This window comes from Phyllostomus discolor, chromosome 6, assembly GCF_004126475.2.
Source record: "Phyllostomus discolor isolate MPI-MPIP mPhyDis1 chromosome 6, mPhyDis1.pri.v3, whole genome shotgun sequence".
Classification (NCBI taxonomy): domain Eukaryota; kingdom Metazoa; phylum Chordata; class Mammalia; order Chiroptera; family Phyllostomidae; genus Phyllostomus; species Phyllostomus discolor.
This window is the reverse complement of record NC_040908.2, coordinates 121,098,139-121,114,331: the sequence shown is the minus strand read 5'-3', so window position 1 is coordinate 121,114,331 and position 16,193 is coordinate 121,098,139. Positions and strand designations below refer to the sequence as shown.

The 16,193-nt window shown below is 57.9% G+C and overlaps 1 protein-coding gene across 6 annotated transcripts in view; it reads left to right on the top strand.

Moving 5' to 3' along the window:
- P2RY6 (pyrimidinergic receptor P2Y6) overlaps positions 1 to 12,564 on the top strand; it is a 34,553-nt gene extending 21,989 nt beyond the window's left edge. For 3 of the 6 annotated variants that reach the window (XM_036028838.1, XM_028516524.2, XM_036028837.1), the window contains exon 2: positions 11,226 to 12,564. In XM_036028838.1, the coding sequence (XP_035884731.1) occupies positions 11,259 to 12,245 (987 nt within the window). In that variant the 5' untranslated portion in view covers positions 11,226 to 11,258 and the 3' untranslated portion in view covers positions 12,246 to 12,564. Of the gene's footprint in view, positions 1 to 7,020; positions 7,430 to 10,496; positions 10,586 to 11,225 lie in introns of all 6 variants that reach the window. The other 3 variants (XM_036028834.1, XM_036028835.1, XM_036028836.1) reach the window with 2 other exon arrangements.
- Positions 12,565 to 16,193: the final 3,629 nt, after the last annotated feature.

Genomic DNA, 16,193 nt, shown 5'->3' with positions numbered 1-16,193 from the left:
CCGGCCGGTGTCCTTCGCACGCTCTGCGCAGGCAGCAGCTCGCTCTTCTTCAGCAGGACCCACCGTGCTGCCGCTGACCTCCCATGTTGCACCCCTAGCCAGGCAGGTGCCCCGACTTTGATGTCCTCCCCCAGCTGCCCCTCAGATGCCCACAAAGCCTGTTCCTCCCGAGCTGGGTCAGCTGCAAACGGGACCACAGTCCCACTTGACTGATGCTTGAAGGCGAGGATGTGGAGTTTGGTGGAAGGCAGTCTGGCTGATTGGAAGACCACCAGCAGATGGGTGGCCTTAGTAAGCTACTAAGCTTTGAGAGGCCTCAGTTTCCCCCTCCCCAAATGGAAAGAGACTGTGCTGCTCCCCTCGCCCGCCCCCTCCAGGACCCAGGCAGGGAATGAGACAGGACAGAGGCAAAGGGTGTCACCCTCAGGTTTGGAAGTGGTCACGGCCCCTGGCCTCATGCCTGGTTATGGGCTCCACCACCGGGTTCCCTGGCCTGAATGTAAGCACTAGAGTTACCCAGTGGGGATGAAGACCGACTGATAAGTCGTCTTGGGACAGTCTCTGTAGGGTGTCCTGGGGCTTGGGGACAGCCAGGCTCTGTGGCAGTCTGAGGCAGGTCAGACTGGAGAAACTAAGCAGTACCTAGGGACAGATCTCAGGGGTTGGTGTGACAAAGTACGTCTCCCATTGAGCTTTCTCCAGGTGGAATGAAGTGGCCTGGGAGCAAAGGAGTAAGCTCCCTGTCATGGGGAGTATGCAAGCAGAGACCAGACAAGTCCTGTCAAAGAGGCTGCAGGGGGCCTCTTTCTCTGAGGGGCTGGCGAGAGCTCTGGGTCAGATGCTCTTAAGGCCATGAGGGTCCAGAGCTCAGAGCCCTGTCATTGACCCATGGGCTTTAGGGTCCAGAGGGATGTCTTATCCCTGCCAGGTGGGCCTGGGTGCTAGGTCAGAGCAGGGCCAAGGCAGGGGGCTGCCCTTCATGGGACGAGAGGGGTTCTCTGAAGCCTCCTCCTCCTGAGAGCCGTGGGCAAGGCTGCCTACCTTCGGGCCTCAGTGTCCGTCTGTGAAACACTCAGGCGGAGTTGGTGGTCTGCCCTCTGGAGTTTCGGGGACTGGGGTACCCAGGAAGACTCAGAGGTACTACTCTATTAACGTGATTTCCCTTAAATCTTCTCTGTCATCAGCCAAGACAAAGATATTTCAAATTGTCATTGAGCCAGGCAGCACCAAGGACAGAGCCGTGTGGCTCATCCTCCAGGCGGGGCTCCCTCACTCAGCACCGCCCAGGGCTTCTCCGGGGCTGGTACCCAGGCTGTTCCCCGGGCCCCAGGGACAAAGCAGACCTTGTCCCCAGCTCCTGACAAAATTGGAAAGTGGGAGGAGTGTGGCTGACATCGATCCTTGGACTAGTCTTTTTTTTTTTAAGATTTTATTTATTTATTTTTAGAGAGAGGGAAAGGGCAGGAGAAAGAGGGAGAGAAACATCAGTGTGTGGCTGCCTCCCACACGCCCCCAACCAGGCCCTGGCCCACAACCCAGGCGATCTTTTGGGTTGCAGGGTGACGCCCAGCCCACCGAGCCACACCGTCGGGGCGGTGTTCTTTCCTTCCTTGTCTCCTGGCCCCCGTTTCCAAGTCCCTCTTCAGGCCACTGTGTTCCTGGGAGGCAGGGTGGCATGATGGCCTCATGGTCACTTTGGGCAAATTCCTAATTTCTCTGGCCTCGGTTTTCCCATGGGGACTTGTCACCTTTCTTCCTGGGCACCCTGGTCCTGGCCCACCACGGACTCCCTGTGTCCCCCGGGGCAAACCACCCGCCTTCTCTAAGCCTGCTTTCTCGTCTCTGAAATGGGATGATGCAACAACCCCCTTCCCAGGGCTGCTGTGAGAGCGAATGAGACCCTGCCACAAAGTGCTTGGCACGGCACGGGCCCCTGTGGACTGCCCGAGAGAGTGCAGCAGTGAAGTCACTCAGGGAAGCAGGTTCAGAAGGTGAGGTGACCTCCCCAGGGTCACACAGCAAGTGGAAGGTGAGTCAGGACTGGAAGCCGGGTTTCCAGCTCTCCAGCTTCCCACCCAGAACCTCCTGACACCTCCTGACACACAGTGCTTACTCTGGGAGCTGTCGGGGGCAGTAGGCTTGACCTGACAGTCCCTCTGCTGGCGGCCTCCAGGTGCAGGGTCAAGTCTGGCCTCCCGACAGGAACGTGAGGGCTCTGGGGCCAAAGCTGCGGACACAGGCTGCGGAGAGAGGAGAGGGAAGTGCAGGGATGCCGGTCTATGGGCAGGACTCCTGGTTTCCAAGGGACAGAATCCTAGGTCAAGTGGACTGAGACAAAAAGGGGCTTTATCAACTCACACCACCAAAAAGTACCGTGGTTGGGGGAGCTTCAGGTGCGGCTGGAACAAGGCACTCAGTGGTGCTCTCAGGAACCTGTGTGTTTCTGCCTGTCAACTCTGCCATCCCTTAGCTTTACCTCGGACAGTATCTGCAGTGCTTAGGCTGGTGCCTGGCACATAGTCACCTGGTTTCGGCAACTCCAGGCCACTTCCTACCAGCTTTGCAAACCCAGTCGAAAAATCTCTCTCTTTCCCAATGTTCCAGCAAAGGCTCCAGAATTGAGTCTGAGGCACCCAGTGAAGGTCATTCATCCACCTCGGAGCCAGTTATGGGGTCTGAGGAGCCCACTTGTCTCTCCTTGACAGGCCTATGTCACAGACCCACCACTGCCAGATCCTCAAGACTCCAGGACAGGAAGGACAGGGTCCCCCAAAGGAAAACCAGGAGGTGGGGCCCTAATCGCCAAAAGGGGTCTAGGAACCAACCGAGTGGGAAGAAACTACAGAAGAGCAGAACAATGACTGCCTGTCCGGCAGGCTGGCCAGCTGGCTGGACCTGGGCCAGCTCTTCCCAGCAGACGGGAGTCTGGTTATCTGAGAGGATGGGTGGGTCCCCCACACACCGGCGGAGGCTGTCAGCCAACCGCACTGCTTGCAGCCAGACGGCTTGTTCTTCCTTGAAGAGAGACCCAAGCAGTACACCTCCACAGGGAAAACACTGAACATCCCAAGGGTCCAGGCAGGAACAAGACCCTCCCATACCAGCTCCAGGGAAAGAGGGCTAATTGGAAGGACTTGGGCTCTCCCAGAGCCCTGGGTGGGAGGAGCTGCAGCCCCAGGCCCTCCCTCTCCCACCACCGCTGTCTGCCGGCCCTGTGTGCTCCCTCTCACAGCTCCTCAGCCCCAAGCTGCCCCTGACCTCTCAGCCCTGCGCTCGCCATCCTGGTGTCCATCCGACCTCCTCATCCCCTTTCCAAGACAGAGCCTGTTGCTAACTTTGCCAAGCCTCAGCTTCCTCATCTGAGATGGGAACTGTGAGGGGTGGAGACGCGGCATGGAAAGAGTTCTGGCGCAGCGATGGGTGCGCAGTCAGTGCTCCACGGAAAACAGCTGTCCAGCCTGTGGCGGGGGTGGCCTGAGCTCAGGGATGAGCAGCCGGGGCCTGGCATGCAGCAGAGGCTCGAGCAGTTCCCTCTCGGCTCAGCCTATAGGGGCTGGAGAGGAACCAAAGGAAGCAGCCTCAACCCCCAAATTCCCCCGAGCTACAGCTTCCCCTTCCTTGCGCTGAAAATGGTTGTTTCAGTTCCAGCTTTAATTCCTGTTGAAAAGGAGGTGAGAAAGGGAAGTGGAAAAGAGAAGAGAGATCAGGTTTCCCACCCTCCCTGTGCCTCCTGCCAGGTTTCCCTGGCTCTGCAGCCGGCCAGCCTGATAGTGCAATCGGCCTGATAGTGTGATCGTGTGGCTGAGCCTGAAACTCCTCCGAAAGGGGCAAGCTCCGCTGCCTGTCCGCTGTCCTCCAGGTGCCAGGGAGGCACTGGCATGGGAAACTGGCCTCGGGCTAGACACCATCTGGGACAGGGGTGGGCTGGTGACCGGAGCACAGAGGACATAATGGTCCTGCCAGGTGGGCACCCTCACGAGCCCTGTCCATCAGGCAGAGCCCCGGGCTCAGGGACGGGAGGTGGCTCGCGTCGGGGCACAGAGCAAGGTGGTGACAGATCCCAGCCTGCCTGACTCCTCCAGGGAAGGAAGCTGAGTCTTGACCCCCATCCTGAGCCGGTGTCCCCGGCTGCTAAATTCATAGCTCAGGGGCTGGGCAAGGGGGATTCCAGAGCAGTTTCCCAGCAGGCAGGCGAGCCAAGGCTGGGGGCCTCTTCCCACATCCAGCCTGGTCTGGGCTGGTTCCTGGCTGTCTGGCTGTGACTCAGGCTTCCAGCTCCTGCCTCTGGTCATCAGGCCTCCTCATCGCTTTCAGATATGAGGGCCTTGGGGGTGAGGACGGGGGAGGGGGGCGGCCGAGAAGTCCTCTAAAGGGTATCCTGAGACCATAGGATCCAAGCCGCCCTAGGAGTTTCAGCCCTTGTCAGTTCTCCCTTATGTCTAAGCCGAATCACTTCTTCTGCAGCATAAACTGACCCCAAGGATTGTTGCCTGAATTATTAAAAAGTTGCCCCTCTGTGAGAGGGGAACCTCGTTCGGTGCTCCTGCTGATGGTGTGCATGAAGGGGAAGCCAGTGGGGGGCACCTGGGCTCGGGGTGGCACCCCCAGGGCCTCCACCTCGGACTGACCGGGCTCAGCACTGGCTCTGTCATCCTGCCAGTGTCCCAGTGGCCCTTGGGAGCCACACTGACCAGGAGAGGACCCAAGAACAGGGCTTATCTGCGAATGATTGGGAGAAAGGCTGGGGAGGGGGTCAGCAGGAGAGGAGGCTGGGAACCGCCCCTGACCTTGTCCAGAGCCATCCCCCGCCGGGAAGCCCCTGCGGGTGCAGACCTGCCACCCAGCCCGGGGGGAGGGGAGAGGACTGCAGGTGAGGCTGGCCGTGCTGTGCAGTCTGTTGGCGCCATCTCATGGCCACGGGCCCTCAGTGCAGGGAAGACACTCCCCTGGGAGTCCCCAAACTTGAAGGGAACATTGGAAAAGGGGGCTATAGAAACAGAAAGACCCCATTGAAATGCCACCTAGCTGTGACACCTTGGGAAACTCATTGGCCCTTCCTCAATCTTAGTTTTTTTGCATGTAAAATGAAGAGAAGAATATCTCCCACTCCCGCCCTCCTACAACTGCAGATAAAGCATCTGGCACACAGTAGGCAGTTAAGAAATGACACTTAACCCTGACCGGGGTGGCTCAGTTGGTTGGGCATCGTCCTGCAAAATGAAATGTCACTGGTTTGATTCCTGGTCAGGGCACAGGCCTGGGTCTCAGGTTCAGTCCCCGGTCAGGGCGTGTATGAGAGGCAACCAACTGATGTTTCTCTCAGACATCAGTGTTTCTCCAGCCCTTCCCCTCTCCCTAAAACTGAATAAATGAAGGGAGGGGGAAGGGAAGGGGAGGGGAGCGGAGGGGAGGGTAAGAGAGGGAGAGAAAAGAGAAAAGAAAAGAAAAAGAAATGACACTTGGTGCCGAGGCCCCGGAAGTGGTGGAGGCTGTGGTGGGCCGAGGGCACCCAACATGTGGGCATTTACTAGGTGGGGTCTGTAATGGATTCATTCAGTTAGCGGATGTTTACTGAGCACCTACTGTGTGTCAGGGCACCTTATATACTGGGTTTCATTTCACTTCACTCCTGCACCAGTTTTTGTCATAGGTGCCAATGCTCATTCTCACTTCACAGACAAGAAAACTACAGGGGCGTAGGTGAGCATCGCTCAGAGAAAGTGGGGGGCAGCACCCCAGGCCGAGGAAAGAGCTTGTGCGCAGGCTTAGAGGCCGGAAAGCCGGGTGGGGAGGATGAGGCTGGGCTCGGGGGCAGGGCACGGGGGGGGGGGGGGGGGGGGGGGGCTCTGCCTGGAGGTTGCACACGAAGGGGCAGCCCCTCAGGCCTCCCGAGGGGCCTCCTCCTCACATGACTCATCCTCTGCTCTGGCTGCGATATTGTTCTTCACTTCTCACGCAGGAGGCAGAGAAGGGGGCCCCACCTCTCTGCCTCCTGTCTGGGATGTCTCTTCACTTTTCAAAGTCCACGTGTCCTTGGCCCTTTCAGGCCCAGCAACAGACCTGTCTTCCCCAGGAGCCCTTCCAGGTCACTCCAGGTGTGTGGGGTGACACCTGACACCTGAGCTCCGCCCCCCCCCCCCCCACCCAGGTGGCAGGAACTAACTCCCAAGACCTGCCAGGAGGCTGGCATTCTTAGGAAGCCCTTGGAGCTGTTCCCATTCTTGGGACACGCAGTGCCGCCCCCCGTGGGGGTGACCTCAGGAGTTCGCCCTGGGAACCCAGCAGAGGACTAGCACAAGCAGTCTCCAGGCAGCCCTGCATATGCAGTAGGTGCTCAATTCATGCACAACTGGCCAAGTTTTTACAGTAGTGCAAACCTGAATTTTCTTGGCTCGGTCAAAACTTTGGCCCCAACTTGGTTCCTCAATCTGCTCGCCTGTAAAATGGGTTTGGGGGTGAGGTCAGTGCTTACACTGGGCCCTCCCTCTGGCAGTCCCCCTCACAGCCTGCTGTGGCCAGGATGAGCACATTCTGCCAGAAGATCAGAGAGGGAAAGGGGCTTCTGTGGAACCACACGGTGGGTAGGGGCCGCAGCTCTGTGTCCTGGTCTGGTGGTGAGGAGGAGCCGGGGGAGAGAACCTCACTCAGGTGAGCTCTCAGAGGCATCAGCTCCATTCCACAGCTCACACCCATGGCTCCCAGGGGGCTCTGGGCCTGCCACAGGAAAGGGGGGTCATGACTGCTGCAGGGGAACACGGGGGAATATCTGAGGGCATATAGTGGGTGCATAATCAGTGCTTTCGGAGAAAAGGAAGAGAGCTAGAAGGGGAGGCAGAGGGTGGCTGAGTAAGTGAGTGTGTGAGTGGACGGCCACGGAGAGGGCTGGGCACGTCATCCGCGAGTGAGCTGTTGGATCCATGGGGACAGCAGGGATGGAGGGAGACGGGGGTGACTGGGAGGGAAGGTGGTTCTGGCGGTACGGCCGAAGGCTGGTTAATCGCTAAGCTGTCCGTTTGATAGGTGAGAAGACTGAGAAGAGGCTGCGGAGAAAGGGAGCTGCTGGGTCTGTGCGGCTGCCCTTCGACCAGCAGCCGCCGGTGCCCCCTCGCCCCTCTCCCTCCACCCCCCACCCCCCTCTTTCCTCCGCTGGGGGTGGGGGAGGGTTCCGGGAAGGGACCTTTTCTCCACCTCCTGTTCTTCAAGTCCCAGTTTCCGCCAGGCCTTGGTGCTAGGGGTGTTCGGGCGGGGCGGCCCCCACAGGGGCTATTTCAGTCAGAGACGGCCCTGACAGGAAACAGAGGAAGCTGCTGGCCTGGTCAGAGGTGTCGCAGCCCGGGCTGAGGGCAGGCGCGGGGAGCCTCACGTCTGGCTTCCCCTTGGCCGACACACGTGAGACCAACCAAGGCGCTTTGGGGACAGAAGGCGGCAGGTGAGGGGCGGTGCATCTGGGGCCACGGCCCGTGCGGAGCGGGGCTGGGCCTGGGCCTGGGCCTGGGCACAAGGGACTGTCACTGTGGGCAGGCAGGCTGGGTTTAGCGCTGACCTAAAGCAGGTCCACAGAGTTGGGGGTGCCCAGAGGAAGGGACTGCACCTCAGAAGCAAGATTGGATCTGGAGCTCGATGGACACTTGGGGTTGTGAAGAACAGAGTTGGGTTGGGTGGCACTTTGTGCGGAGAGAACAGTACAGATGAGGAGGCTGCAGAGGAAGTCTGGATTTCTGGCCGTCTCGGTCTCTTGGGAGCAGCGTGATGAGAGAGGAAGGGCCAGGTGCAGGGGCCTGAGGTGCTCCAGACAAGGCTGGGAGGCTCGGCACGGCTGGACTGTCAGGACTGGGGTTTGAGCTTTTCCTCCAGAGGACGGGGGGTGCAGCAGGGAAGGAGGTGGTCAGAAGCACCTGCTGGAAAGCCCCCACCACGGACAGTGGCTGGAGCCCGGGAAGAGGCTGGGTCCGAGCTGGTCCAGGCCTCAGGTCCCAAGACTGGGTGACAGAGGTGAGAGCCGGAGGAAGCCAAAGTCAGGTGCTGCCGGGAGGCAGGGGCCGGGTGAGCTCTCCCGGAACCCACTCCTGCTGGGAGCTGGGAGAACAGAGCCGTCCCACCCCACATCCTCAGAAGAAAGAATGGATGAGGGGGCCAGGTGACCGCCAGGCCTGCCCTTCCCGGCACCGAGCTGCAGGTTTGCCCTGGATCCTCTCGTGCAGCTGTGCTCCCTGCCCAGAGGACCTGACTCGCTGGGGCCTGAGGAGCGGTGGGGGGCGGGCAGGCAGAAAATGACTAGAGTCAGTCCCCAGTCACCTAAGTCGGGGGCCTCTCTCTGGGGTGGTGTCCGAGGGCAATAGGACTCTCAAAGGAGGGTTCAGGGACATAGCACCGTTCTTCCACCAGCCTCCTCCTCCTCACCACGACCCTCCACCCCAGCAGGCTGCTCTCCCCTCAGGCCCTGCCTGCTCCACCTTCCTCCCCACCTAGAGACACCCTGGGGGTCCTCACACCCCTCTCAGCCCAGGGAGACTCTCCCCAACCATCAGCGTCTTGCTCCATCCTTCAGCCTCCTCTGAGAAGGCTCTTCCGTCCTGTGCTTGCACTGGTCTCCCCCTTCAGACTGGCACGTGTACAGGGCGGGGCAGAAGTAGTTTAACAGTCGTCAGTGTGGAAAATAATGCAATAATTAACAAATAATAATACAAGGATATATTCTGTGTTTATTCCTATAAACCTGCTTTTGTTCCACCAGGTACACATATAAGTAAATGTGTATGTGTATTTCTATATCTATCTACCTACGTCTAATCTACATACTGTGTCCTCATGCATCCACCAAGTAGTAAATACTCACTAAATGCCTAGCATGTGAAAACCAGAAAATGAATGCATGAGTGAAGGAATGGCCTGAACAATGAGTGAAGAGATGAGTGATAAACTTTCTCTTGCCTGTACTAATGTTGTCTTCCTGGCTACAGTGGGGGCACCATCATGCTTCCTCCTTGGCCTCCCCTTGTGCCTAACTGGTCAGCTGGGCACCTGGCATGCCTAACTCATGGGGCCACAGAGAATCTGTGGTGACGAGAGGCAATGTGCCACGTGAGATACAGACTAGAGAATCCAAACATCACCATTTTGCAGATGCCCAGAATCTGGGTAAAATATTTTTGTCAAAATGAAATTTTAAGTTGGAAGAAATTAGTATGGGGAGTTATGTGTTACTCTAATATAACTTTTAAAAATCTCACCCTGGCTGGTGTGGCTCAGTGGATTGAGCACCAGCCTGCAAACCAAAGTGTTGCTGGTTCGATTCCCAGTCAGGGCACATGCCTGGGTTGCAGGACAGGTCCCCAGTGGGGGGAACGTGTGAGAGGCAACCACACATTGATGTTCCTCTCCCTCTCTTTCTCCTTCCCTTCCCTTCTCTCTAAAAATAAATAAAACCTTTTCTAAAAATCTCATAACTCTACTTAGCAGGTATACTCACATTAAGAATAGCTAACACTTGCCCTGTGCCACGCACTGGTCTTCCCCATGGCCCTGTGAGGAAATGGGCTGTGGGGGATGTTATAGATGCGGAGATGGAGGCCGGGAGGCTCAGCAGTGAGCCGAAGGCCACACAGCTCTCATGTGGCAGAGCTGGTGTTTGAACCTGACCATCTGGGTCAGAGCATCGACCCTCTGTCACCCTCAGAGTGTGTCTGCAGGACTTTATATTTTTCTGGGCCTCAGTTTCTCCAATCTGTAAAACAGGGAGAGGGGGGGATTTGACTCACTATCTCAGTGGCTTTGCCTTATGGGTCCATCAGAGTCCAGCGGCAAATTCTCTCTGGACACCGGTAAATGTGGACGTGCCCATTGGGAGGTGAGCATCAAGAAGTCAGACTTATCCCACCGGGGGCCCCTTAAAGCATTATGCCTGTGGTTCCCCCAAACTGCAACCTGAAAGGGTGAGTGGAGGGATTAGGTGTAGGGTAAAACGGCATGGCATGGCACTTATTAAGCACCTGCTGCATGCCAGTCCTATAATACATCTTACTGATGAAGACACAGGCCCAGAAAAGACAAGTGGCATGCCCTGGGTTGAACAACATGGAAGAAGGGAAGCCAGGATTTGAACCAGGCCTGCCTGATCTTCTGAAGTTGGGCTAGGAGCCTCTGCGTTCTATGTCCATGGGCTACACTAAGCTGCCTCCTCTGAGTCAGATGGCTGGGCTTGGGCTCCAGCTCAAACTAGGGCTCTGCCTCTAATTCACTGAGTAAGATTAAGTAGCCGCTGCCCTTCACTGTGTCTAGATTCCACCCCCCCCCCCACCCCCGCCTGCCCCCGGCCTGTGCCTGTAGCTATAAACTGTTGAGGTTGTCCTCTGCTATTTGCATTCAGGGAAGCTGTTTTTACTCTAGCCACCGGAGGGCGCTGTGGCATCAGTGGCTCTACCAGACCAGTCTGTAGCCTTAAGTCAGTGGAAGGCTTCTTAGGGAACTACTGAATCCCTCCTTTCCTTATTTTACAGGTAAGAAAAGTGCAACCAAAAGAAAGACCGTGGCTTTGGAAGGTGGAGTCCTGGCCGAGGAGGTAGACTCTGTCCTTGGTCAGCTCACGGTGTGTGGACATTTTGTTCATGTGGATTCATTAAGAGTCTCAGTGGCCCTCTATGCCCTGGACTCGGGGCCAGGCTCTCCACACAGAGAGGCACCCGCCTTGGCGCTTCTCCTCAGGAGGTTCCTGATCTGTGAAGAGAGAAAGGCAGGCAGGCCCACCATAACCACAGTCTCCAGGGCCCGGGCTCCCCGGGGAAGCCCCGTATAGCACGATTTAGTGCCTCTCACCTTGGGACATCCTGAGAGGTAGGTCACCACTCCCCCACCTTTCGGATGGGAACGCTGAGACTCGGAGAGGGTCCATCAGCAGTCCAAGGCCACATGGCCAGTAACTAAGCTGAGGTGCAAACCAAAGTCTATCAGTCTCCACTTACACAGCAGAGACACTTGACTAAGGTTTTGAAGGATAAAAAGAAGTTCACCAGGAAGTCTGGTGAGAAATAAACATAAAAAAAAAAAAAAGTGAACTGGATTTCTCCCAAGCTTGAGCTTTATTGAATTCCAGGTTTTTTTCCTTGAAGGGGGTGCTGGGCGGGGCCTCTGCGGGGTGGAACCAGAAACGGCTGGGGTGGGAGATCAGGGCCCAGAGAGGGACAGGGTGGGCGAACGGGTCCCTGACGGGCCGTGTGTTGCTTCCGCAGCCTCTCCAGATGTAGGAAGCCGGTCGGGCAGCCATGGAGTGGCACAACGGCACCAGCCAGGCTCTGGGCTCGCCGCCGACCACCTGTGTCTACCGCGAGAACTTTAAGCGACTGCTGCTGCCGCCCGTGTACTCGGTGGTGCTGGCGGCCGGCCTGCCGCTGAACATCTGCGTCATCGCCCAGATCTGCACGTCCCGCCGGGCCCTGACCCGCACGGCTGTGTACACCCTGAACCTGGCCCTGGCCGACCTGCTGTATGCCTGCTCCCTGCCCCTGCTCATCTACAACTACGCCCAAGGGGACCACTGGCCTTTCGGCGACCTCACCTGCCGCCTAGTGCGCTTCCTCTTCTACGCCAACCTACACGGCAGCATCCTCTTCCTCACCTGCATCAGCTTCCAGAGGTACCTGGGCATCTGCCATCCTCTGGCCCCCTGGCACAAGCGTGGGGGCCGCCGGGTCGCCTGGCTCGTGTGTGGCATCGTGTGGCTGGCCGTGGTGACCCAGTGCCTGCCCACAGCCTTCTTCGCCGCCACAGGCATCCAGCGCAACCGCACAGTCTGTTACGACCTGAGCCCGCCCTCCCTGGCCACCCGATACTTGCCCTACGGCATGGCCCTCACGGTCATTGGCTTCCTGCTGCCCTTTGCCGCCCTGCTGGTCTGCTACTTCTGTCTGGCCCGCCGTCTGTGCCGCCAGGACTGCCTCACAGGGCCTGTGGCCCAGGAGCGGCGTGGCAAGGCAGCCCGCATGGCTGTGGTGGTGGCAGCCGCCTTTGCCATCAGTTTCCTGCCTTTCCACGTCACCAAGACAGCCTACCTGGCGGTGCGCTCCACGCCCGGGGTCTCCTGCCCCATTCTGGAGGCCTTTGCAGCCGCCTACAAAGGCACCCGGCCCTTCGCCAGTGCCAACAGCGTGCTGGACCCCATCCTCTTCTACTTCACCCAGAAGAAGTTCCGCCGGCAGTCCCATGAGCTGCTACAGAAACTCACGGCCAAGTGGCAGCGGCAGGGCCGCTGAATCCACTGGGGCAGGACCCGTGGGGCCGGGACAGCCGTAATCTTTACCATTGTGGCTGGGACACCAGGAGTCTGACCAAGCCTAAAGCATGCAGAGAATTAGAACTTAGCTCAGCTGGACATGGGGTGAGGTCCCCCACAGACCCCCAAATCTCCCCAGCTACTTACGGAGCCCTTTCTCTGGACCAGGCCCTGTGGCCACAGAGACACACAAGCCCGAGCCTGGCTCTCCAGAAGGTCTCAGTCAGCCACGGAGAGTTGGGCAAGCCATGTTAAGCTGCTCACAAAAATATAGCATGACGTGTTCTATACCCGAGGAATATGCTGCCTGCTTTGGAGTCGTGGGAGAGAGGGAAGATGGGAGGGGGAAGCGACGGCTTCTGGGAACAGGCATTTGAGCTGGGTTTTGAGGAATGAGCAGGAGCCGAGTGTGATGCTTCATTTGTTCAGCAAACCTTTACTGACACCTTGTGCTTGGGCCTGGGTTGGTTCTGGGGCCCGGAAAGAACGAGCCCCAGCCCCGCCCCAGTCCTGCCCCAGTCCCACCCCCAGCTGCTGGAGGTACTGACCCAGTGAAGGAAAGGCCCTGATGGAAAGGCTGTGGCAGAGGGAAGCTTGGCGGCTGCAGGGAAGGAGTGCCCAGAGGGTGTCCACGACCCAGTCCAAGGAGTCAGGAAAGATCTTTCCGAGGAGGAGGGGAGGAGGGAGGGGAGCATCTGAACCAGATGTTACAGGCTGATGGGGCTCTGCAAACAGAGGTGGGAAGCCTGCCCGTGCAATCTGGGCCAGGCCTGTGCTAGGCTCTGTCCTGGAGCAGGTGGGCAGAGTGAGGTGGAGGGCGTGGGTCCTCTTGTGTGCAAAAGCCGGAAAAGCAAGAGCTGTCTCATGGCTACTCTCCAGAAAATGGCAGGCGTGGAGGCTCAGCAGAAGGAGAAATCAGGGAGTGTCCTTAGAAGAGGCAGGGAGAAACCTAGAAGGCAGAGAGGAGAAGCCTCCTCCTGAGGAAGGCACTGTGCGTACAAAACTAGAGGCAGAGACTCGCTGAGCCTGACCTTAAAGCAAGTGAGTTACAACTAAGCCCAGGAGTGGTGGGCTGTCAAGAACAGAAGCTGGGTGGGACCAGCATCAAATGCCAGGAAGAGCCTCAGGCCCTACTTCTCCTCCACCTACCTCTTCCAATGTACCTCTTTCAGGCTCAGGGTATCCTCTGTGCCTGGGACACCTCCACCAGCACACACACACACACCCCCCCCCCCCATTAGGGGGAATAGCCCTTCCACATGGCTTCATTCTAAAAGAAGTTGGCAGGAAACTTCTTTTAGAGCCTCCTCCCAAAGTCTCTTGTGGAGACTTGAAGCCACCCCAGGCCCATCAGGAGGCTGCTATGTGGAGGTCTGCGGTCAAGACCTGCTGCCCAGTCTCCAGACAGACGGATCCTGTGGGGTTCCTCTGTCCTGCCCCCTCAGCTCCTTTATTCTCACCTGTGGGTACCTGGGAGGCTGCCTGGAGACTGTCTAACATAGAAGCATCTCAAACACATCCTAAACCTTCAAAACTCTTGGAAAGTCACTGAAGGTCCCCAGGAGGCAGCAAAGGGGAATCACACCAGGCAAGGCCCTTCCAAATCCTCTCCTGCTCTCCCTACGCACCTCTCCTCTCAGCCACACCCCTGTGGATCCCCATCCTCTCTGCCCTGTTCCCTTGGTACTCCTCTCCTGTCCCCACCCCCATACCCCTCACTTCTCCTCCGGGCCTTGTTCCCCGCTGTGGAACAGTCTGGCCTGCCCGGGCTGCTGGTATACCACACGGACCCTGTGCAGGGCAGAGAATCGTCCTTTTTAGGAGGTGGAGGGAGGAGAGGGAAGGGCAGGGAGGGGCAGGACTGTATAATTGATTCAGTTATTTTCCTTTGAGCCCTGCCTAACCTCCAAGGCTGTTGGGCAACAGAGGCATTCAGAGAAGGACTCTGGAGGAGTGAAACTCCACAGGAATGCCAGAGGTGCGCTTGCAGCTGGTGGAGGAGGTGGGAACGCCAGGCCCAGCCCACCAGGGGAACCTATTACAAGTGCCGTTCCTGGGGAGGCTGACAGTACAGACGGAAGGAACTTCGGTTCTCTGGGCCACAGTGAGACAGACGTGTGGGGGTGTCAGAAGACAGAGGCTTGTCCTCACTCCCTACAGGATGCCATGCCATGCCCAGCAGTACAGATGCCGCCCACCTCACAACCTGTTCCGCGTCTTGAGACCACACTCTTCAGTTGCCCGTGCAGGGGGAGAGGGAGAGCGCCTCTCTCCGCAACCCAGGCTGAGCCCCTGTAAAGACCCAAATGACCGCCCTTGCAGACCACCCAGAAGAGTGGAAACTGGGGGCCACGGCAAGTGCCGTCCCCACCCTCCCTGTGCGGGAAGGAATAGCTGGAGGGGGAAGGCTCCGGAGCCAGGCCCCTGGGGGTGCATCCTGGCTCCGCTGTTTGCTGGCAGTGTTGTTCTGGGCAAGTTATTTCACTTCTCTGTGCCTTAACTTCTCTCAATGTAAAAAAGGAAAATAAGGAAACCTATCTTGTGAAGTTGTGAGGGTTAAACTGCCTAATATGTGCAAAGCACTCAGAACACAGTGAGCATGCGGTGAATGTTACTCTGACAGCGAGGTTGCCTTTCTGGCACACGAGTCCTCCGGGTCCGTCTCTAGGGCTTGTCACAGGAGGTTTCTGAACAAGGGACTTTAAACAGGGGGTTGCAACAATTTCTCTTTCTCCTTTACCTGGGAGGCAGCCTGCCTTTTAAGAAAAAAAAGTCAGCACGCTTTTTAAAAACCAAGGGCCACAACCCACGAGCCCAAACTGTTCCTATCAGGGAGACCCATTTATTGCTTTCGGGCACCAGGGACTCTGAGCACCATTTGAAGGGCTTAGATCTCTCCTTTTGTCTTTTTCAAGCTCTTCATCCCCCTTCTCCCTCCTCACTTTAACCCCGAGCTCACTCAGTGATGGGTAGGAGGTGAGGGCTTACCCTGAGGACGGCTGCTTGCTGCGGTGGGGAGCAGGGAACAGACAGCCAGACAGTGGGGTGGAGGTGGAGCATGGTGAAGAGTGGCAGGACCATAAGGGTTCAAAGGGGTCCAGGGCGCTCTTTCCCCGGGTTAGAGAAAACTTCCCAGGGGACGGGGCAGTGCAGTGGGGCCTCGAAGGACCGATGTGATTAGCCCGAAGGAGAGAGGGTGAGGGTGTTCCCAGTAGAGAGGACAGCACAGCCACTGGCATGGAGGCTGCTGCGTGAAGCACAGGAAGGGCTGTGGCCTGGGACGGGGCTGGAGAGTCACAGACGAGCAAGCACCGGGGAGCCGGCATGACCACCAGCCGGGCTCTGCGGGTTCCAGGCACCATGCAATGTGCTGTACACACACCTTCTCCTTTAATCCTCATAACACCTCCTACTATAGGTGGGGAAACCAAGGCCGGGGTGTGGGAGCGGATGTGCCAGGGTCACACCACCTTTCTGTAACCCATACACTAGATCCCTCCAGCTTTATCCTCACTCCCTTCCTTCCCTTCCTACACCTGCTTTCCGAGGGCCCACCGCCCCACCCAGTCCCAGTACCTGGGGACCCCCTAGGAAGCTGTGACAGAGACAGCAGAGTGCCAACCACAAAAGCAATTCTCTTTTAGCTGGGCACATGGCCTCAAGGATGGAAACTCCACTTCCCAGTCTGTCTTGCAGCTGGGTATGGCCAGGAAATGTACTCCTGACCAATGGGATGTAAGCAGAGTGCCCTAAGGCAGTTGGATGTGGGAGGAGGGAAGGTTCTTCAGAGATAGGTGGGGTCTGTTGTCTGCTTCTCCTCCCTTCTTGCTGCTCTGGGCAGGAACGTCACAGCTGGAGCACCAGCTTGGACCAGGAGGGCAAGGGTGCCTTCTGTGGCTGGTGGGGCAGAAAGCTGAAATCAGCTGCG